Source organism: Colius striatus, chromosome 2 (genome assembly GCF_028858725.1).
Source record: "Colius striatus isolate bColStr4 chromosome 2, bColStr4.1.hap1, whole genome shotgun sequence".
NCBI classification, from domain to species: domain Eukaryota; kingdom Metazoa; phylum Chordata; class Aves; order Coliiformes; family Coliidae; genus Colius; species Colius striatus.
The window spans coordinates 5,103,898-5,127,697 of record NC_084760.1 but is presented as its reverse complement, the minus strand read 5'-3'; the positions used below and the strand labels follow the sequence as shown (position 1 = coordinate 5,127,697).

Genomic DNA, 23,800 nt, shown 5'->3' with positions numbered 1-23,800 from the left:
TTTGCATTACAAGTGTATGATCTGCACCTTTTTCAGTTACTTTTGAACTTACAAAATTATGCATGCTTGATTTTATCTCCATTTTCTCCCCATCCTTTATATATTCCCCTTCTCCTCCTAAACATGTATGTAACTTCATGTAAACACTGAAGTTAGAAAGCAACAAGCACAGGTAGGCTATGAGGCTGGACATACTATGCACTAAACATATTTAGGTTTTAAGATCTCATATACTTCAAAATGCAGTTAACAGCCACCAGTTCCTGCCCTCTCTTGTAAATGAATGGCTTGGCATCGTCATTTCTTCTAATGTACCTTGCATAGCTATTACTGTGCATCTCTAGTGTAGATAACTGAGGGTACACACTGAAAAGGATGGCTCAGGTAGGAATTGCTAACAAGCTCAAGCCAAGTGTTTGTGTGCAGTTATCACCAACACTGTCCTGCTGTTTGTTCAAAGAGACGACTCTCCCTTTTGCTTTTTACTGCTTCTCTGTGTTCCACTTTGTTATTGACTTCTTGATATCTCATTCTGCTTCTCACATCCTCAGCAAATTCCCAATTAATTGCCTTTGCAAATTAAAAGAGCTACTTGCTTCATATTACTGTGTCATGATTGACTCATTCAAATATTCTGAATTTGGCCACCTAGCTGCCTTTCTAACTTGTCTACAACTTACTACTTGTTTAACAGAAGCATCAAGAAGCTGTATATTTAGATATATTCAACTTCAGAGTAATCTTTCTTCAAAATAAGCATTCAGAACAAAAGAGAGATCTTTTCTAACTAAAAGCATGTTCCTCAGGTTGCTCATGTACAGAAGATACAACACAGGAAAGTGGCTAATAAGCTACTCAGGTTTTAATGCCTCTTACCTAAATATCTCCAGTTTCTCAAAGAATGCTAAGCACCCAATAAGTGATGTTGTCACTATAGCTTTAATGTATATGCACAATGTGTACATGCAGCTATGTACTGTGAAATCATTCAAAAAGAGTTAACCTTTTAAGCTGAAAGACTACATAAACAAACATGTTTATGAACAGCATGATTTTTCAGCTTTTTAATACTCATCTCTTGTTCCAACTATCCTTAGAACTACAAAATACCTTTTTGTAATGGCTGTACTTGTAACAAATATTATTCCATACTCCAGCTTCAACCACAGTTGTTGCCACTGCACGAGCAAGGCAGTAGTAATGAAAAAACAGAGCTGATTCCCCTTCTGCTTTCAACAACAGGATCTGCGGCATTGCTTTTATTTCATCCGAGACACGATAAAAAAAGTCCCCATGTTTATTCTTGTGTTGAGCATACACAAATTAAATACATTATTTTTATAGGTGTTGCTGATACAACATTTGCAATTTGTACCATGCAACTTCAGAACAAATTTCCAGAGCTGCAACGTAACGTGTTTAAAAACGTGATGAACAACATATTTAAAAGCATTTTAAAAGGAGGTCAATTCTGACCTCTGGGCCATGAAGCACTGCATTAACAGTTCTGTAGAAAGAAAAATGATAAGGTATGAAATGAGTGCTCAGAAACTAGAACCTTATCAGTAAGAGTTTGATTCAAGCCTGTAAGACAAATTGCTCAGCAAGGCAAGTCACCTTCCCGCTGTGATGAGGATATAGCTGAATTTTCAATGCAACTGACTATCTCCCTCATCATGTCTCCTCAACTTGATATCCTTACATTCAGCATCTGGTTTACATTTTCTAAGCATCCAGTTCTTATTCTGCATACATCTTGTCTGAGTATCCATATACCTATCCTTCCAGGATAATTATCTCTTTCCTTTATCTGACAATTTAGCATCAAGCACAACCACTTTAAAGCAAGTGTAACTGCTAACAAGGAGGGAACTGTATACTGTCATAGTTCAGCTACATCAAGGATGTTCATTTACTGGGACAAAAACAACAGAATTCCAAAAATACACTTGTTAGGTGGACTTTGTTTCAAGCACTATCTTCCTCAAAGCATCCCTGACACTTTCCTTGTGGATTATTTGTTCCTTTACACACTTACTTGAGCATCTGTGGATTTTTTAAGGAGTTCTTCCACAAATTTCCAATTGGATTCCTTCTGTTTCTGAAAAATAATGATTATCAGCGTGAAACAGCATTTGTATTCCTCCCAGGAATTGTTACATAACAACATGAAAGTAAAAGCAGGCAACAGATTTCCAAAACTAATTCGTTTAATGACAGCATACAGGAGTCATCACTGAAAACAGCTTTTTGAAGTGGAATTGATATCTGTTCTAATAAAATGACATAAATAAATCAGTCCTCAAAAACAAATAAGGAGTCAAAATTAAAGATCATGGAACTTAAACTGGTTTAAGGGGCTCAGTTGCAATCCCAGCTTTCCCTTTTAATAAGGGAGTAAAACATTCAGGCATTTTTGATTAGTACAAGCAGTAAGCATGTCTTACAATTTAATACTCTGTAAAAAAGAAGATATAAGCAGGGGAGTTGGACTAGATGACTTTAGGAGTCCCTTCCAACCCCTACCATTCTGTGATGCTGTGATAAAGGATAAGAAGGAGTGAAAGGTGCCATCTCATCTCTTCTTGTTTTTTGCCTTTTCAATGAACAAACAACAAACAAAAAAGATTTTGTAACTAATTTTTCCCAGGTGAAACATTAAGGATTGTTTTGGCCAATTTGGTAAGGAGTTGGCCAGATAGTAATGGCCTATATAGATAGACAAAAATAACCCACTGGGTAGGTCAAATATGGACCATAATTCACATTCTTCAGCTTGGGAAGACAGATAGTTATCCATTTGAATCAACTAGACCATGCTAGTGAAGTAAAATTGCAAGGCAAGGTATATTAAAAGGAAGGAGGAAAAAACAAAAAAGGCAAAGTGGGAAAGAAAAGGGTAGTTTTGCAACTAAGGCTATTTCATAGAATCATAGAATGGTAGGGGTTAGAAGGGACCTTTAGAGATCATCTAGTCCAACCCCACACTGCAGAAACAGGTCAATCTAGATTAGGTCACATAGGAACATGTCCAGGTGGATCTTGAAGATCTCCAAAGAAAGAGACTCCACACCCTCCCTGGGCAGCCTGGGCCAGGGCTCCCTCACCTGAACAGTAAAATAGCTTTTTTCTTATCTTAGACTCAATCCTTATGTTTAAGTGAAACTTTCTGTGTTCCAGTTGATGTCCATCACCCCTTGTCCTGTCACTGGACACAACAGAAAAAAGCATCACCCCAAAATCCCTGTGAAACTTTTCTCCCAATTCCCACCAGTCAGAGAGCTAATTCTCTCTTTTTCCTCCTCAAAACCTTGGTAAAAGTCTCAGAATACTCCTGTGAGTAGCAAATACTCTCTCCTCACATGCAGAGCTCTGTATTTCCCAGGAAAAAAAAAATAAAAGGCAACCAAAACAACATATTTGCAATTTTAGAAGGTCCAGAAATCGTCTCTTACACTCAGCTACACTTACTCAAGTAGATGTGTGAACACAGCACTGTCATCACTGTCCTGTCTTACTGATTCCCCCCACTATCAGAGCTGTTAACTCTTGCAAATTGTTCTGCAGGTATCTGTCCTTTAAATGTCTTCATAGAACTGATAATAAAGAACAATCTTCACAGAATTGCAGGGACCTGGAAAGCTCATTCAGTGCAACACCCCTGCCAGAGCTGGACCACCTAGAGTTGGTCACACAGGAACTCATCCAGGTGGGTTTGGAATGTCTCCAGAGAAGGAGACTCCACAGCCCATCTGGGCAGCTCCTTCCAGGGCTCCCTCACCTCAACAGGGAAGTTTTTTCCTAGAGTTTTTTTTGAACTTCTTATGTTCCAGCTTGTACCTGTTACCACTTGTCCTATCATTGGACATTATTAATGAGGTCACCCCTCAGTCTGCTCCAAGCTGCAGAGCCCCAGCTCCCTCAGCCTTTCATCAGAAGGGAGATGTTCCACTCCATCATCTTGGTAGGTCTGTGCTGATCTCTCTCCAGCAGCTCCCTGTCCTTCTTGAACTGAGGGGTCCATACCACTTGCCAGCAGCAACACCATCATGCCCCATCCTCCTCTGCTACTGACTACTACTTAATGCTGTGATGAACTCTTTAAAAACATTCACTAATACTTAAGTAACACAACTTAATTACTTGGTGCCTTTACATTTTTGCATGATGAGACAAAAAGAGTTCTGACAGATTGCCAATGGTAGGAAATGACAGTCTGTAGACTGTTAATGGAACAAATACGAATGGAAGGACAGAGCTGCAGACAGTTACACTAAAGCTGTGTACTTGTGCTGATACAGGAACTTAAACAGTATCAATTAAGGAGTTCCCACTGTTTCCTCCTCATCTTGCCAGCTGCTTTTCCTGCCCTCACAGGCCACTGCTCAGTAGTTCTGGTACTTCTGTTTGGTGGACACAGTGTGAACCAAATCAGTGAACTGACCCAGAGGTTTGGGAGGGAATGAAAAAGGAAGGAGTGCTTAACCTAGGTCATAGAATAGGGACACAAATAATTACCAGAACAGCAGAGGGCATATCATGCCTGGGGTGGTAAACAGGACTTTGTAAGCTGCTATTGATGCCAAAGCCTTTCTATCATAAAACCACAGCTAGTATCCTGCCAGAAGGAGAATCCAGTGCATCTGCAAGTAGCCAAAGAGTAAAGGCAGCAAAACCCAAGATGTGCACAATCAGCATATCCAGACAGTTCTGGCTAATATTTATGTCAGATTCTTCTTTTAACTGTTGTATTTTAGAGCTGGATGTTATGTGAATACCTACACACTGGTGTGGTCCTACTGCAGACTTCATGTAAAGTTAACCAACTGCTTAAAAGTCAGAATTATCCGAGATGAGTAGATACTAAAGAGTTGTGCTACATGAGACCTCTAAATGTACGGATCAGCCTGCTCAGAACCTGCTTTCAGCAGTCCCATAGTCCAAGGACACATACTTTATACAAAAGGTGCTTATTGCCAAAGTTCCAGCTCATCTACAGTATGTATGCAGATCATCTTACAAGATTCTGGAGTAATCTAGGGCAGACTCCTGACATCAACTGGAATGGATTACAAGAATGCACCCAGGTTCAGCCTAAACTCAGGAAAGAATGACATCAACCACCTGCTGCACGATTTTTTTGGGCCTCACTTGTCTCTGTCTTTTCACAGACTTGTTTCATTCAAATCCCACTGAATTTACATCCTAACAATATTCCCTGCTGCACTGGCAATATGGCATGGCAACTGTTTACAATCCATCCTTGTCAGAGAATACGTAGAATCTACATCTCTTACTCCACACCTGCTCTTTCCAACCCCAAAGAATCCTAAAAATCAACAGAACCTGGAGATCTTGCAGTGCATAAAGTGCTGCCAAAACCCAACACTTGAGCTGAGACCCTCTGGGTTCTCAGGAGGAAACTTTTGCAAGGACTAACAGCTGACTACCTATAAGAACCACACTAGGCCTCTCAGCTGGAAGTCCATGTTTGCATATCTTGCCACATACTCATTTCAGATTATTCTATTCAAAGCTAAGAATTCTTTGCCCCAAGTAATCCTGCCTGTATTTCCTTAGCCTACAGTATATTGAAATTGACCCCTGCAATGTTCAGCAGTAGCAGATTTTCTCATCAGGTCCCATTTGGTTTTTAAATGTACAAATCCTGCTTTTCAGAAGAGTGAAGTGGGACCTGAATGGGGGGTCATGGAAGAGGCGGGTGTTGCACATCCCTCAGAACAGGGTCTCTAAGAAATACAGCCAAAATTTTCTAGTTTGAAGCAAAATGGCTTCATGTGTATGAAATATATATTCTACCTATACATAAATCACTGCATATTTGAACTTACATTAGATGGGCTAAAGGAGGGAAAATTAGAAGGAAGCAAACCCGAAACCTATTTAGAATTTTAAAAGCTTTCATAATAACCTCAAGGCCATGCAGACCACATTAAAAAATTGAAAGTCTTCCACAGATGACATAGGCTTAGAGGCAATTTTTGCTACAGAGCATATGAATAACCATTATTATGACACATCACCCTCCCACCTCTGATCACAGATAATTAAAAGAAAGCACATGTCATGATGGTATTGCATCAGATGTTTAACCAACAAAACAGGACTTCACTGAGCCCTGATGCAACTCCACGCTTTTCACAGGTTTATATCATGGGCTATTTTACCTTATAATATTAAAAGAACGTCTGAGGCTTCAACTGGGGAGGAGAACCTAAGGAAATGGTCAACTATTCTATTACTAGATTGCAGATTACATTCTTGTGGTGTGTGAAAAGGCAACTGCTGTTGCCTGTTTTCTGTAAGCCCCCATGGTACTTAGAATCATAGAATGGTAGGGTTGGAAGGGACCTTTAGAGATCATCCAGTCCAATCCCCCTGCAGAAGCAGGGTCACCTAGATCAGGTCACATAGGAACGTGTCCAGGCAGGTCTTGAAGACCTCCAAGGAAGGAGCCTCCACACCCTCCCTGGGCAGCCTGGGCCAGGGCTCCCTCACTGAAACACTGAAACAGTTTTTTCTTATATTTACAGGGAACTTTTTGTGTTCCAGCTTCATCCCATCACCCCTTGTCCTATTGCTAGCTACTATAGAAAAAAGGGCTGTCCCAACCTCCTGACATCCACCCTTTAGATATTTATAAATGTTAATAAGATCCCCCCTCAGTCTCCTCTTCTCCAGACTAAACAGCCCCAGTTCCTGCAGCCTTTCCTCGTATGAAAGATGTTCCAGTCCCCTGATCATCTTGGTGGCCCTGTGCTGGCCTCTCTCCAGCAGTTCCCTGTCCCTCTTGAGCTGAGGAGCCCAGAACTGGACACAGGACTCCAGATGAGGCCTCACCAGGGCAGAGGAAAGGGGGAGCAGAACCTCCCTTGACCTGCTGCCCACACTCTTCTTGATGCATCCCAGGCTGCCATTGGCCTTCTTGGCCACGAGGGCACATTGCTGGCTCATATTTAGCTTATTATCAATCAGGACTCCCAGGTCTCTCTCTGCAGAGCTGCTCTTCAGCAGTTCGACTCCCAGCCTGTCCTGGTGCGTGGGGAAAACCTCAAAATCAAATGCAACTCCAATGAGGCAAAACATAACAGAGCAGAAGGGCAGATGACAGTAGATGACATGACCTGATTGTCCCTAGTGCCAAAAAATATATTTCTCTTTAGATTCTACTCAGCTCCCTCTACAGGCAATTAAGAATAACTGGCAGCTTTCATGCCTCTCAAAATCATTGAATTGCCTCAGCAAGTGCCTTCCTGATTAATGATTAGAAACTTAAAACTAGTCAGGATGAATCTCAGAGTAAGAGACTGAAAGAAGGGTCAGGGTTACATGACCCTGAAACTGCAGAAAAGTCCAATGAGTCCATGAAGGAATTGGATGCATCAGTACCAAATAGGATCCTACATACATCTTACAGGTGCAGGAATGGCATGTGCAGGTCTCATCTAGGCCTCTAACAGAATGCATTGTAATGTTAAGTCCCTCACAATGAGATTCACAGACAAGAATGTGACTAATTGGCTACTAGCCTCCTTTAGTCTGTAGGAATATCTAAAGCCATCTTCTAAAAGCAACTTACTACCAGAACTTCCTAAATTGAAGCTGGGAGTTATTAGTGTCCATTGGTACCACACCAACACAGAAAATTAAGCTGCATCCACAAACATATATGCACCTCATTATGCCATTGCTGTGATGCAGTTAAACAGGTTGGAATTTATCCAGAGCAGAGCTACCACTTTCAAAAAGGGTTAACAATTACATAGTCCATGTTTGGGGTTTATACTTCATATGGTATAGTCTAATGTGTCCAGTTCTTAACAAAACAAATCTAGTGAAGCATTTATGCTGCAGGCAGACAGTCTTAAAACATATGCTACAGCATCAGGTGTATGTAATCCTAACTAGTTGGGATATTTCAAGTTTCCTTAATACAGTGATCTCCTGAATATCTGATGTATGAGTACCTCAGGGGCCCCTGGAAAGTCTACTAGCTCGTACAAAGCACATCTTAATACCACCAACCTTAAACATTCCTTTTTAAAGGAGTGTGAAAATTCCTGCATTACAGCCTGAATTGTTTTCTGTCAAGTGAAGTTAGAGACTTAAATAAATTATATGAACTTTTATGTATTTAAGAAAAAAGCACACCCACCTTTTCATCTACATTTCCATTACGGTCAAACTGGTAGAGTGGTGCCAGGTGAGTAATAATCCACCAGCTAAAACTCAAGGGGTCTTTGCATTGAATTGTTTCCAAGCCAGACATTCTTTCAGAACTACTTGACCTTTCGAGGATATTCTTTAAAGATTTGTTCACCAAGCTCCAGAAACACTGCAGAAAAAACAAAAGTAAAATTGAACTGTGTTGACTAACAAAGCCTATCTGAACAATTTTCTCTAGAATATTGTCCCCTTGGTTAATTTGCTTTTACAAACAAAATGCAAAATGAAAGCCATTTAAAGAGGATAACGATCAGTGTTCAGGATTACCAGAGAAAACCTGGAGCTACTTTAGAATGTCCTCTCTCAAATGCCTATAGAAAGCAATGTGAAACAAGCTTTGGTCTCAAGGAAGAACATGGTATGCTACTTCATAGGCAAAATTACAAGCTGATAGAATGACAATGTACAGACTGGATGATGCACCAACACTCACATGACACAGATCAGAGCTCTTTATTGGAGACTTGTTTGAACAGATTTTTAAGAAACCTTTTGTGCCAGACTAACCTAAGCCAGAGGGATACAGTAGTAGATAGTAGACAATCAATCTGAGAGACAGCAAACAGAGATTCAAGTTCCCTGTTTTATTCCAAGTCTGCTCCAGCACTGACAAAACTGATTAATTCCCTTACTGAATGAGGCTGTGGATGTCTCACCCCTGAAAGTGTTCAAGATCAGGTTGGACAGGGCTTTCAGCAACCTGGTCTGGTGGAAGGTGTGTCTCCCTGTGGCAGGGGAGTAGAACTAGATCATAGAATGGTAGAGGTAGGAAGGGACCTGTAGAGATCTCATCTAGTCCAACCCCCCTGCCAAAGCAGGTCAACCTAGATCAGGTCACACAGGAATGTGTCCAGGTGGGTCTTGAAGACCTCTCCAAGGAAGGAGACTCCATAACCCCTCTGGGCAGCCTGGGCCAGGGCTCCCTCACCTCACAGTGAAAGAGTTTTTTCTTATGCTTAAATGGAACTTTTTGTGTTCCAGCTTCATCCCATCACCCCTTGTCCTGTTACTAGCTACTATAGAAAAAAGTGCTGCCCCAACCTCCTGACACCCATCCTTTAGATATTTGTAAATGTTAATGAGATCCCCCCTCAGTCTCCTCTTCTCCAGACTAAACAGCCCCAGTTCCCGCAGCCTTTCCTCATTTGGAAGATGCTCCAGACCCCTGATCATCTTGGTGGCCCTGTGCTGGACTCTCTCCAGCACTTCCCTGTCCCTCTTGAGCTGAGGAGCCCAGAACTGGACACAAGACTCCAGATGAGGCCTCACCAGGGCAGAGGACAGAAGTCATCAACTACAGGATTCCTAACCAAAACCCAGGTTGTTCTTGAATGGGTAGCAAAGGTATGGGTATCAAAGACAAAAACATGGGCTAGATGGATCATTGCTCTGACTGTACTCATGTTTCTGATGCCTGGTGAGGAATCATTGCATGGCATAACATAGAAATTGTAAACAGTAATATTTTCTTTTTTCAAATGGATAAAGATATTTTCTTTTGCTCTACCACACAAGTTTGGCAGAGCAGGCTGTTCCCTTGCTTTGCTTTCCTCAGCACAAGAAGCACTCCTCATCAGTGCTCTACCTGATAACCAAACATTACACTGCAAACCTGGAGCCAGGACTTGATGCACATTACTGACAGAGGCCAAAAGCATCACAGTTAGCATGCAGTCCTCCTAAAGCACATGTGAAGTTCAGTTCTATCATCAGACGTGTCAATTAGTTCATTCATGGCAATCCAGGAATGTTTGGAGACTGTATTGCATATGTAACAGTATTCTTCTATTACCTCTGTGTGAGATCCTTTATTTCTGTGGTCGAGCAGCTGAATAAGTAGAATCCATAATTCTTTAATGCAGGTACAGGGATTATGGTGACTAGTAAGAGCCTCAGAAGGTCTCACCTGAAAGAGAACATGCAATAGGATTATTCAGAAAGCTTCTATTTTTGGCATTGCATTTTATGTACCAATACTTCCTCTGCTTTTTGTTTTTTGGAGATTTTTTCAGTTAAATAATATAGCTACAGTAAAATACTGGAAAGAGCATTATTTCATTAACATAGAACCATTTAGGTTGGAAAAGATTATTAAGATCACTGAGTCCAACCATTAACCCAGCACTGCCAAGTCCACCATTAACCATGTCCTTAATAGCCACCCCTACACATCATTTGATTACTTCCAGGGATGGTAAGTCAACCCCTTCCCTAGGCAGCCTGTTCCAATGCTTGATAACCCTTTAGGTGAAGAAAATTTTTCAATATACAAATAAACCTGCCCTGGCACAACTTGAGACCATTTCCTCTTGTCCTGCCCATGGCATGTTACTTAGGAGAAGTAACTGACATCCATCTTGCTACAACCTCCTTTCAGGTAGTCATAGGTGCAGATTCTCTCTCATATAAAAAGGATTGCTGCTTAACTGCACATAAGTTACAGGCTGTGCTGCATCTTTGTTTCTTCTGAGTCGATTTCAAACGTTATTTAATAAAATTTTGAGTGGACAGTGAGGTGGATGGAGAGCTGCTGAATGACAGAGTCCAGAGGGGGGTGATCAATGGCACAGAGTAGAGTTGGAGGCCTGTGGCCAGTGGAGTTCCACAGGGATGGGTTCTGGGGCCAGTCTTGTTCAACATCTTCATCAACCACCTGGATGAGGGGACAGAGTGTACCCTCAGCAAGTTCCCTGCTGGCACCAAACTGGGAGCACTGGCTGATTCCCCAGAGGCTGGGCTGCCATTCAGCGGGATCTCGACCAGCTGCAGAGTTGGGCACAGAGGAACCTCCTGAGGTTCAACAAGGACAAGGGCAGAGTCCTGCAGCTGGGGAGGAACAACCCCATGCACCAGCACAGGCTGGGGGTGACCTGCTGGAGAGCAGCTCTGCAGAGAGAGACCTGGCAGTGCTGGCATGAGACAGCAATGTGCCCTCATGGCCAAGAAGCCAATGGCAGCCTGGGATGCAGCAAGAAGAGTGTGGGCAGCAGGTCGAGGGAGATTCTTCTCCCCCTCTACTCTGCCCTGCTGAGGCCTCATCTGGAGTCCTGTGTCCAGTTTGGGGCTCCTCAGCTCCAGAGGGACAGGGAAGTGCTGGAGAGAGGCCAGCACAGGGCCACCAAGATGATCAGGGGTATAGAACATCTTTCATATGAGGAAAGGCTGCAGGAACTGGGGCTGTTTAGTCTGGAGAAGAGGAGACTGAGGGGAGATCTCATTAACATTTATAAATATCTAAAGGGTGGGTGTCAGGAGGTTGGGACATCCCTTTTTTCTATAGTAGCCAGCAACAGGACAAGGGGTGATGGGATGAAGCTGGAACACAAAAAGTTCCACTTAAACATAAGAAAAAGCTGTTTCAGTGTTTCAGTGAGGGAGCCCTGGCACAGGCTGCCCAGAGGGGTTGTGGAGGCTTCTTCTTTGGAGGTCTTCAAGACCTGCCTGGACATGTTCCTGTGTGACCTGATCTAGGTGACCCTGTTTCTGCAGGGGGGTTGGACTGGATGATCTCTAAAGGTCCCTTCCAACCCTACCATTCTGTGATTCTATAATTCTATGAAAATAATAATGGGATTCTAGGGCCTAAATGAAAAGTAATTGCAACAAATACTGGTTCATTATCTGACAGGAGGGGAAAAGATAAATGATTGGTGAGATTTTTCTTTATGTTCATGGGAAGATGAGGAAAGGATTTCAAATGATTTCAAAGAGCCATTATTATTGTTAACTGAAAACTCCGTAACGCCTCGGCGCGATGCGAGTGGAATATGTTTTTGTTGGCATGAGGATGTCAATGTTCCCACAACATTTCACAAAATCTGCTTTTTGGTAAATTTACTGCGAGGCATTCTTTTAATATGCAGAAAACAGCATATTTCAAGTCATGTACGTTATTTGCTTACTATTCCATATTTAACTCAACTCATTCAGACTGATGCATTTCCAATGCAAAGTAGTCTTCTGGTGATTCATCTTTCAGTTTTACATTCTCTAAATTGTGAAACAAAATAAGCAAAACAGTAAAAGAAAGTGCTAAATACATAAAAATTCTCTGTACACTTTAATCTTTTTAAGCCCTACCAGCACTGTATTTTAAATAATCATAGCATAGACAAAACTGTGCTTATTCTGTCTTAGGACCTACGACTTCACTGAATCCAAGTGAATCCATTCAGCCAAAGTGAGAAAAGCTTTGCTTAAAGAGCATAATTCAACAGCCAAAATGAAAAGAGGCAAGACAAGGCAGCTTATATCTAATTTATCCCTAAACAAGGAGTTTGAATAATCAACCTACACCTCTCTAAAGTAAACAAGAGGAGAATGAGCATCTAGAAAGACTTAAGTCACCTAACTAGCTGCAGAAAGAACTGTTGCTATCCTTCCCTGACAATAAAAAGAGCCCAGGGTGACTAGTTTAGCCACCTAACTCCAAGACACCTAGATCTGATGAGAAGAATCCTGAATTTTAACATCCTCATGCTATTCCTGATCTATTGATGCAGAACTATTCAAATCACACTGGTGTTTAAAATCCTTTCTGAACTTGGAAACTTAATGGTGTAAACTCACAATTACAAGTATATCACCAATAGTTTCAAATCTATATAATATTCTATGAGGATAAATTTCTTCCTTGTTGAGGTGAGGGAGCACTGGCAGGGGCTGCCCAGATGGGTTATGGAGTCTCCTTCTCCGGAGACACTCAAACCCAGCTGGATGAGTTCCTGTGTGCCCTACTCTAGGTGGTCCTGCTCTGGCAGGTGGGTTGCACTGGATGAGCTTTCCAGGTCCCTTCCAACCCTTGAGATTCTGTGATTATCCACTTTTTGACTATTCCATTTATAACTACTGTTTTCATATAGCTACAAATCAGGTTTAAATACTGAACATGTAATTATAAATATGAATCTGTATGTATTTATAAGTCTGCCACCTAACTTGGTTTTCTCCCTGTGTAAAGAACCCTGCTTACCCTATGAAATTGCCCGGGTGGAGCCTGACAAGTTGACTGAAGAACATTATGAGGTCAAGACTAAAATATTTAAAACAATGTTATTATTCCATGTGCTGTTTAGAGTTCTTTCCTGTGTCTTCTCCTGCCTTTAGTTAAAGATCTGTTATGATCTCAACAACCTGAATTAATCTTACGTATCTGTTATCGTGACAATAAACATCAGTGTGACCCCTGAAGTCTATTCATTATTTAACTACTAACTTCTCAAAGCTGAAGCACCTCAAACATACTCTGGTTATGACTCATCACCAAAGAGCAAAACTGATCCCCAAAAAAGGAACAGTCTACTTATTACAGATGTACTATAATGCTGGAGGATTTTATGGAAGTATTTTGTACACTGTCTTACAAATTAAGAGTTTCAGGCCTTTTCTATAGAGAATCAGTTGTTGTAGCAACTGTTGTAGTTTCTTCATCTACTACTTTCTTCTACTACTGCCCTCTTCTACAAGACAGCAGAATATCTTCTGCAGATGTGCAGTATCCATCCAGGATGGAGTTTGACTAGTACTGTCAAAGCAAGACATCACACAAATATTGGTTAGACTAAGGAAAAGCAAGACACTGTGCTCTTCAGAAGTAGTCTGGATTTCCTCTTGCAACATCCTGAGTTCAGTATGTTGGTAAGAATGCTTATAATCTCAAACTATGGACAAGAGACAGTTGTGCCCAAGAGACAGTTGTGCCCAAGAGACAGTTGTGCCCAAGATGTGCTGTTGAAGATAAAAATATGATATCCAAGGACCTGTATTTCTGTCAAATGTATCTCAGAGCACAACAAGCTCAGTACATGATACCAGTCAAACATCTTGATATCAGAGCTGCCCAAGAAAGATCTGAAAATATGAGTCCGGAGGTTAGAGCTTATGTCCCTCCTTCCAAGGATATCAACCAATGTTAAGAGCTGCACTTCTGAATATTCTCAGCCAAAAGCTTAATGCCATGTTTTAGTGATGAGCTGGCAGTGTCATTTATTATGGGTATCAGCTGTGTTTTCAACAACTTTGAGAGATGTTATTTCCATTACTGGATTAAAGTAATGAATGCATACTGGAGGAGGCACCAGTTGAAGAGACATTATCCAGCTCAAGTGCAAGTTCCACTTCAGAAATGAATCTCAGATAGAACTGGTTCAAGCTGTGAGACCCAAGTCTGAGGAGGGATAAAGAAAAAGTGGGAGTCTCCTTCCTTGGAGGTCTTCAAGACCCACCTGGACACGTTCCTGTGTGACCTGATCTAGGTGGGACCTGCTTCTGCAGGAGGGTTGAACTGGATGAGCTCTAAAGGTCCCTTCCAACCCCTACCATTCTGTGATCCTATGAAAACAATCTTCTCTCTTTGTAATGTCACTCTGGAAGTAGGATGAATCTGTCATTTTAAACACCTAACATTTCAAAGCCTACCATCAAACACAATGGTCAACAGATACTATTTGAATCTTCCTTTAAAAAAAAAAACTACCTTCATCTATTTGCTTTTTGACAGGGGAGAAGGTTGAAGTATTGTCTGACAATTTAACAGATCAAAACTGATTTTAAAAGGTAATGAAGTTCTCTACAGAAGGATAGTCTAAAAGAGAAGTCATTGAATGCGAGCACAGCCATTTTTTCCCTCCTCAAATAGTAACATGAAAGAAAGGGGACACCATTTTTCACATCTTTGTACTAGGAAAGCATAAGTTATACAGTGGTCGCTGCTACTTGTTCTCAGAGTTCAGTCCTGCACTCATGGGCTATACATGCCCATCTAAAGCTGATTCCACAATGACAGTCAAAGATTATGCAGCTCTTTTACTAGCTACTACATGGAGCAATTATGACTTTCCATCTTTGGAGTGCTCAGCTCAAAACAAGTGAGAAAAACATTGCAGCTATAGAGGAAAGAAATAGGAAAGGAAAGAGCAGGACAAGTTTTCCCTTGAAAAATGTAAAAGCACTGTAACAAAAAGATAAGCCTGTGGAAATCAGAGCAGTGCAACAATAAATTGCAATATAACATTCTGTAAGTGTCCAGTTAGCTTACTGCCAGGATTACAGTTACTCTCTTTTTTGTTCCTGTTGAGAGAGCCTTTGAAAAGATTGTTTTCTTTTTTCCCCATCTATAGCTCCAAACCTTTCATGTGCCACGTTTGGCATTAAACCTGGAACACTGAACTTGGGAAATGTGGCACTCACTTCTGCTCTGTACACAGTGCATTTCAATATTACTCTCTCATTCAACTGCCAGATGGTCATGAATAAATATAACACAATTTGAGCTCCTAACAAATAACACTCTTTAAAACATGGAGATAGAAATCCATACATAACATTTAAAACTTAACAGTAAGAAGTCATCTTTGCATTGGTGCACTATCTGATTCATACTGTTCCCAACACAAGCATCTAATTGCCCACTTTTATATATGAAGGAAAAAAATTACCTTTACATACTTGTTGATGGACAAGCTTATTAAATCAGAGATGAGATTCTCACAGTGTGTTTCAAATAAACTGATACTGGTTAAATTCTCTCCAGTCAGATTGATGAATTGGTTAGCATATATAACTTGCCCTAAAACACAAAAGAAAATTAGTCCCATTTAGTCCTGGGTTTGGCTGTAGGAACACAAGACAGGCAGGATTGTTTTTTCTATCCTATATATTTTAGAGTTATTTTGTTGAGCTCTAGGTAGTCTTAATTTACAAACTCGCTTGGGAAAGTTCATCCATTCTAAGTTCAAGCTACTCCATTATTATACTGAAGTCTGGTATTATTCTGGTTGACAGTAAAATAGTTTGGCATTTGACAGCCTTTTTATTGGCACAGTTTTTTGCAGTGGAATAAAGATTTATTTATCTGCAAGTTCCTCTTTGTCACATGCCAGTGCGCATGTTCTGAAACCATGACATGTTTTGCAGATATGCAAGTTGATGACAAACAATTCTGGAGAGGTCTAACACTTTCCTTTGGATGTGTTGATGTAAAAAGCTGGCATGATCCTATTCCAACTTGAGCATTTGTAGACATTAACACAGATAAAATGGTAAAGTTAAGAGGCTGTAAGATCTTATCCCACAAGGTTTTTAACAGTACAACTCCCTTGACATCAGTAGAACAAAAGATAGAATGAGCCTTGGATTTCATTCTTGGAAATACAGGGTGAAGCCTTGAACCCATTATTCTGCCACTGGTCTCAGTGGTGTAAAGTTTCTACTCAGCATACTTAACAGAACAAGATGAGAACCTAAGGAAGTCTACAAGGCAGGTAAGAATACAAGGCAATACACACAGATACACTCCTGTCTGAAGTAGGTTTTGTTGTTAAGAAGCACAAGCTTTCTCTAATAAAATGGATTATTGCATTACTATTCAGAACTTTTATCCAGAAATAAAGATAGAATTCTGGACAATAAATTGCCTCCAACAGTTTTCACATCTGTTCTCCAAAAGGCTGCAAAAAAAATCCCACAACAAATCATACAAGAAAGTTAGAATTATAGAAGAGGCACCCACACATTATCCAGTCACGCAGACGTGCAGGAACAGCCAAGATACATTCATCTGAGCAAGGCTGTGTGGCAAGAGCAGGTACAAGCTAATCCAAGACTTCAGATTCAGTACCAGTTACCTGGGCTAAGCATTCAGTGAATTCTTTCTAGATCTCAACATTACTCCAATTGTTGCAACTCCTATATGGATCCTCTGTTGGTAATTTATAATAAGCAGGGGGGGTGTGGTGTTAGATGTAGTGACACAGTAATTATAGAACACATTTTTGTGCTTTATTTTGCCACCGGGGACACAAACACTACATGTCATTCACACAAGGCAAATAAAGTCCTCTTCTATATTTTAATAGTTCTTCAGCAAACTGAACTTCTATGAAGTTCTTCAGTTGCATTCTATGACCTTTTTTATCTAGCTTCTATGAACAGCTTACTCCTATCAATCTCTTTTTTGCCCTTTCAAAGCCTTAAAGAAAAAAAAAGGTATTGCCTTGCCCTTTTCCTGCTGTACTTTCATAAGCTCTTCTGACTTAGGCTTCTTCTTCTGCACAATATTTTCTTAGTGTCACCTGTGGTTAACAATAAAAATTCTCCATTCTCAGATTCTTTCCTCTGGTCCATCCCTGGGGCATTTCCAACATTGTTTTCACAGAATCATTTTGGTTGGAAAAGACATATAAGATCATCAAGTCCAACCAATCAGATTAGTGTTCCATGTTATGCATTCTGGATCCTTGCAAATGCCTTTTTATTTGTGATGTCAAAAAGTGTATTCCTATCAAATATTTAGTATGTTGTAAGCATCAGTTGAAAAGAACCTTCCTCATGCTGTTCAAGTCTTGACAGAACAAATTCCTAATGGTATTTCATTTCATTTAAACTACCTGAATATTTACAACGAACCTGCCTCACAGTATCTGAGTTTCTCCCATTAAACACAGCTATGCTTACAAACTACCACAAGTAGTAAATGATTCTGGACAAATTACGACATCTAGGTAAATCATATGTACAAGATGTTCAAGAGAAAAAAACCCTGCATACTTACTCATCATTTTTTCACCTAGTACATGAAGAACTTCCAATATTAGCCAATTAATATCCAAGTGGAGATGCAGTAAATGCCATGAGGGGGGAAAGATCTGTGATTAGAAACACACATAGTTACTTATTTTTAACATTTCTTCAATGAATTCTGGGTACTGCCCTAAGCCATGTGAAAATGGGCATACATTTTGCCTGCAGTGCATCAAGAAGAGTCTGGCCAGCAGGTCAAGGGAGGTTCTGCTCCTCCTCTACTCTGCCCTGCTGAGGCCTCATCTGGAGTCCTGTGTCCAGTTCTGGGCTCCTCAGCTCAAGAGGGACAGGGAAGTGCTGGAGAGAGGCCAGCACAGGGCCACCAAGATGATCAGGGGACTGGAACATCTTTCATACAAGGAAAGGCTGTGGGACCTGGGGCTGTTTAGTCTGGAGAAGAGGAGACTGAGGGGGGATCTCATTAATATTTACAAGTATCTAAAGGGTGGGTGTCAGGAGGTTGGGACATCTCTTTTTTCTATAGTAGCTAGCAACAGGACAAGGGGTGATGGGATGAAGCTGGAACACAAATGTTCCACTTAGTTTTTTATTATGTTTATGTCAGTGTTTCAGTGAGGGAGCCCTGGCCCAGGCTGCCCAGAGGGGTTGTGGAGGCTCCTTCCTTGGAGGTCTTCAAGAACCACCTGGACATGTTCCTGTGTGACCTGATCTAGGTGAACCTGCTTCTGCAGGGGAGTTGGACTGGATGATCTCTAAAGAGCCCTTCCAACCCCAACCATTCTATAATTCTATGATTCTACAGTCAATTTCACTGTAACATGCAAACATGCCATTCAGTTACAGGAAAAGAAAACTAAAAACCTGCATGACCATTAATTCTCTCTGTAGAAAATGTCCATGAAGTCTTTAATGTGATCTAAACTACACTTTAAACACAATGTCATGATTCACACTTGACAGATTACAACACTGGATGTTGCACTTAGGGAAATGGTCTAGTGGTTAATAGGGCTGGGACAAAGCCTGCACTCCTTGAGCTTAAAGGTCTCTTCCAGCTGAAACCATTGTATGATTCTAAATGCTGCTTCTCAGTGGATCATTTCTCTCCAGACAGTATTTTATACAACCTGCAACTGAAATTCCTTTTTTGTTTCTAAAAGTTTTGAAAGCATTGGTCATTACACATCTCAAATCTTCATGGTGTGCACTCACTAGTGTTTCATGTTGCACTGCCTACTTCCATATCTGCGTATTTCTTCTTTATATGCACAACTTTGCCTATTTTGAGTCAGATTTTGGAATGTATTTTTTTAAAAGTGCCTCTCACACTGGAAAGCTCAAACTTTAACCATTAACTAAGGGCAAACATGCTATACTAATTGGAGCCTACTTAGCTACCTGTAATTTGTGTTATCATTTGTATAACACAGAAACAACTCTTAAAAGCTAAAAACCATAACAATAGCTAAACAAACAAAAGCAACAACAGAAAATACAGAGCTCATCAGTTGTGTTGGTCAAGTGAGGGATGGCATTTAGTTAACAAAATGAAAGAAAACCAAAATAATAAGCATAACTTCCATTTCAGCCTGAAGAAAGATTAATTCTGCTTCAGACAAAACTTATCAAGTTGAATATCTACACAAAAATACAATGATAAAAGACATCAACCTTTGCTTGATGCTGAATAGTAAAGGCTGCCAGGACATTACTAGGGAGCTCACAAAGGTGACCAACGTGCATGGCCAAAGCATGAAGCTCTTCCACCAACATTGAAGGTAACTGTGCTTCCAGTTCTTCATATGGCTGTAGCATTTCATCACTGTCCACTTTAAGGGGTTCCAAGTACCTGAACACACAGACTCACAGTCAGAAAACAGAAAAGAAGCAGCTCTGCAAAGCTCAGGATGTAAGTTAGTAAATTGTCTGCAAATCTCACCTGAAGATGAAAACTTTCACATAATGCAAAAACTCAATACATTGATGCCTGATGTTCTCTGCTTCAGAGTGCAAGTTTGCAGCTTGACCTAGAATAAAACAGATCAATAGCTTAAAGCACATGTGTGATGCTGTGACTCATGTAACATATGCAATGTGATATGCATGCTGGTTCCCCAGAGGCTGTGCTGCCATTCAGCAGGATCTCGACCGGCTGGAGAGTTGGGCACAGAGGAACCTCATGAGGTTCAACAAGGACAAGTGCAGAGTCCTGCACCTGGGAAGGAACAACCCCATGCACCAGGACAGGCTGGGGGTTGAACTGCTGAAGAGCAGCTCTGCAGAGACAGACCTGGGAGTGCTGGTTGATAATAAGCTAAATATGAGCCAGCAATGTGCCCTCCTGGCCAAGAAGCCAATGGCAGCCTGGGATGCAGCAAGAAGAGTGTGTGCAGCAGGTCAAGGGAGGTTCTTCTCCCTCTCTCCTCTGCCCTGGTGAGGCCTCATCTGGAGTCCTGTGTCCAGTTCCGGGCTCCTCAGCTCAAGAGGGACAGGGAAGTGCTGGAGAAGAGGAGACTGAGGGGGGATCTCATTAACATTTACAAATATCTAAAGGGTGGGTGTCAGGAGGTTGAGACATCCCTCTTTTCTATAGTAGCTAGCAACAGGACAAGGGGTGATGGGATGAAGCTGGAACACAAAACGTTCCACTTAAATATAAGAAAAAACTGTTTCAGTGTTTCAGTGAGGGAGCCCTGGCCCAGGCTGCCCAGAGGGGTTGTGGAGGCTCCTTCCTTGGAGGTCTTCAAGACCCACCTGGACACGTTCCTATGTGACCTGATCTAGGTGACCCTGCTTCTGCAGGGGGGTTGAACTGGATGATCTCTAAAGGTCCCTTCAAACCCCTACCATTCTATGATTCTCCACAGTAATTAAACCAGACCATTGGAAAACCACTCTTATTTCTGAGGACAACTTGGCAAACACCCACTATTAAATGGTGGCTGGTGGCAAACACCCACTATTAAATGTCATCTTACTAGAGGGATCCAGCCTTATTATCTCATATCCAGATACAGAGGGGAAAAAAAGAAGGCATTCAGACCTTCAGGAAAGGTGGCAGAGTCAAGCAATCAGTGCTAGAAGAAATCATTCATCTCTACTACACTGCTCCCTGTCTGCTTCCAAGACACCTCCAAAAAAGACACGAGGGTAACAAATTCTGAGCATCCTTTTCTCTTAAGGGGGCTTAAGCAGGGGGACTGATTTGGAAACATCCTTTGTACCTTCTCTTGCTAGGAAGCATCACAACTTTCTACAGTGCCTTCAGATGTGTAATGCTAAGTGCTGACCATTCACAGTCCTGTAGCCTGCATGTCACTTGCAGCTCTGTATTCTTTCAGTCACTTATTGTGGCTTAGGTGCCTTTGCTCCCTGAAGTTGTTGCCTTCTTGGTTACATTCTAAAGCCACCTGGACAAGTTCCTGTGTGACCTACTCTAGATGGTCCTGCTCTGGCAGGGGGGTTGCACTGGATGAGCTTTTGAGATCCCTTCCAGCCTTTCAGATTCTGTGAAAGAAAGGAGGTTTTAGTGAGGCAGGGGTCCATCTCTCCAGTAAGAAATCATAGGACAAGAAAAAGGCTCAACTTGCACCAGGGGAGGTTTAGATTGGACATTAAGAAGAAATTTTATGAAGCACTGGAAGGGGCTGCCCAGGGAGGTGGTGGAGTCACCATCCCTGGAGATATTCAGACACACAGATGAGGTGCTGAGGGACATGGGTTAGTTTAGTGATGGGCCTGGCAGTGTGAGGTGAGGGGTTGGACTTGGTGATCTTTACAAAGTCTTTCCCAACCGTAATGATTCTGTGATTATCAAATTTTTTGCATAGTCAGAAGTCACTGAGCAATGAAATCAGTGGAACAAACCAGGAACAGCAGAGAACAGATGAAGCATTTTCAAAAAAAGACAAAACAACACAGAGCCTAAGAAAAGATTTCACATGGCATCCACATTACACAGTACTCAAGACCAAAATATCCAGAGCTTATTAAGACTGATAGGAAATGAAATCAAATGTATGATACTGATTTAATGAGCACAAACTCTAAACTGGCATCTTAAACAGTGGCAACAGTACATTTATCTAAGACTTGAAGAATACCTAACACCACACTGCCTGATCATTTTAAATGTTTTAATCTTCGTGACACCACTCTACTACTGGGCTGCTTGTGTAAGGGGGAAACTGAGTCACAGATGTATCAGTGACCTGCACTAAGTCAAAAAGAAAGCCTGGTGCAAAGTACAAAATTCATCAGCTCTTTATTTTACTAGCTTATTTGACAAGAGGAAGAACAGGATATAGAGAAAAGCACCAAGCAGATGCTTAAATTCAAGGTAAAAAGAATTACAGAACAGTTCATTCATGTCCATCTACCATATATATACACCACTTATGTACTAAATGTCAGTAAAATTGGACAGAAGATAAAATCAACAAAAGCATATGAAAGAAGATGATAAATTCATATCAATGATTTCAATAGCAGAGCATGAAAATATCAACTCAAACAATAATAACGTGTCAAAACATTCACCCATACTCTTAGAACACTACCAATTTATATGTAATGAGAAGATACTACAGACAGTTTATTTCTGAGTAATTACCCAACTTCTCAACTTGATAAGTAATTCAGCCTTTAGACTTACAATAAGCCCAAGGCTGCAATAATCCTTCAGATACATATTGCTTCTCATGCCTTGGTATTGCATTTAAACAAAATGCTTTCTAGTCATCCCATTTTATCGATCCTGCCGTAGAGATAAATGAAGTTTGTAAATAACTAAAGAGACAGGACTCACTTGTTTAAATGTAAGCTAAGAGAACACTGAAAGAAGTCCCAACCCACTACCTTTGTCATTTAGTTATTTGGAGTTTTGATGCAACTTATTGGTTTTATTTAAATGAGTTAACAGTTTTGCCAAATTTGACCTTAGGAGTGACGTCTTGGCTCAAGTCATTAAGGCAAAATCCACCACTGAGGTCAGTAAGGTTGAGATTGCCCTGTGCACCAGGCAGATCTGATAGTGAACTAAAGACATTTCACAGAATCTTAAGGGTTGGAAGGGACCTCGAAAAATTATCCAGTCCAACCCCCTGCCAGAGCAGGACCACCTAGAGTAGGGCACACAGGAACTCATCCAGCTGGGTTTGGAATGTCTCCAGAGAAGGATACTCTACAGCTCATCTGGGCAGCCCCTGCCAGTGCTCCCTCACCTCAACAGGGAAGAAGTTTCTCCTAGAGTTTCTTTGGAACCTCTTCTGTTCCAGCTTGTATCCATTGCCCCTTGTCCTATCATTGGCCATCACTGAGCACAGCCTGGCTCCATCCTCCTGACACCCACCCTTTATGTGTTTGTAAACATGAATGAGGTCACCTCTCAGTCTCCTCCAGGCTAAAGAGCCCGAGCTCCCTCAGCCTTTCATCAGAAGGGAGATGCTCCACTCCATCATCTCTGTGGCCCTGTGCTGAACTCTCTCCAGAAGCTCCCTGTCCTTGAACTGAGGGGCCCAGAACTGGACACAATATTCCAGATGTGGCCTCATGAAGGCAGAGTAGAGGGGGAGGAGAACCTCTCTCTACCTACTGCACACAGCCCTTCTAATCCACCCCAGAATGTCATCGGCCTATCTGTTTTCAAACTACCTTACATCACTTGGTTTACTGTATTTGTACCCTTACTGCAGTTTTATGCTGGTTAGATGGTGTCCTGCTGCATGCTCTGTGAGCTCTTGGTCAGGAGACAAAGCACAAATGTGATCTGTGATGACACACTTCTGTAATGAAAAGGTAGTCAGATACCTATCCCAGTGTCAAAATACATGTGTTAAACTTACCAAAATCAGATGAACTCATTTGTACTAGGTTCTCCAGTCTGTACATCTGTTGCCTAAGAAAAGGAATACAAAAGTTCACAGTATTTGTATAGATAAAAGTTGTTTTAACTACATTGTCGGAAGGTCTAAATAAAAGAGAAGAGATAAGAGGTGTTTCTTGCTTTGTATTA

The 23,800-nt window shown here is 41.3% G+C and overlaps 1 protein-coding gene across 1 annotated transcript in view; it reads right to left on the bottom strand.

The window, feature by feature from the left end:
- Positions 1 to 23,800, bottom strand: part of MMS22L (MMS22 like, DNA repair protein) — a 107,531-nt gene that overhangs the window by 76,108 nt on the left and 7,623 nt on the right. Inside the window, exons 4-11 of the mRNA XM_061989708.1 lie at positions 23,631 to 23,683; positions 19,727 to 19,814; positions 19,459 to 19,636; positions 17,798 to 17,891; positions 15,684 to 15,814; positions 10,040 to 10,153; positions 8,177 to 8,356; positions 2,039 to 2,101 (exon numbers count right to left, since the gene is read on the bottom strand). Of these exons, the coding sequence (XP_061845692.1) occupies positions 2,039 to 2,101; positions 8,177 to 8,356; positions 10,040 to 10,153; positions 15,684 to 15,814; positions 17,798 to 17,891; positions 19,459 to 19,636; positions 19,727 to 19,814; positions 23,631 to 23,683 (901 nt within the window). The remainder of the gene's footprint in view (positions 1 to 2,038; positions 2,102 to 8,176; positions 8,357 to 10,039; positions 10,154 to 15,683; positions 15,815 to 17,797; positions 17,892 to 19,458; positions 19,637 to 19,726; positions 19,815 to 23,630; positions 23,684 to 23,800) is intronic.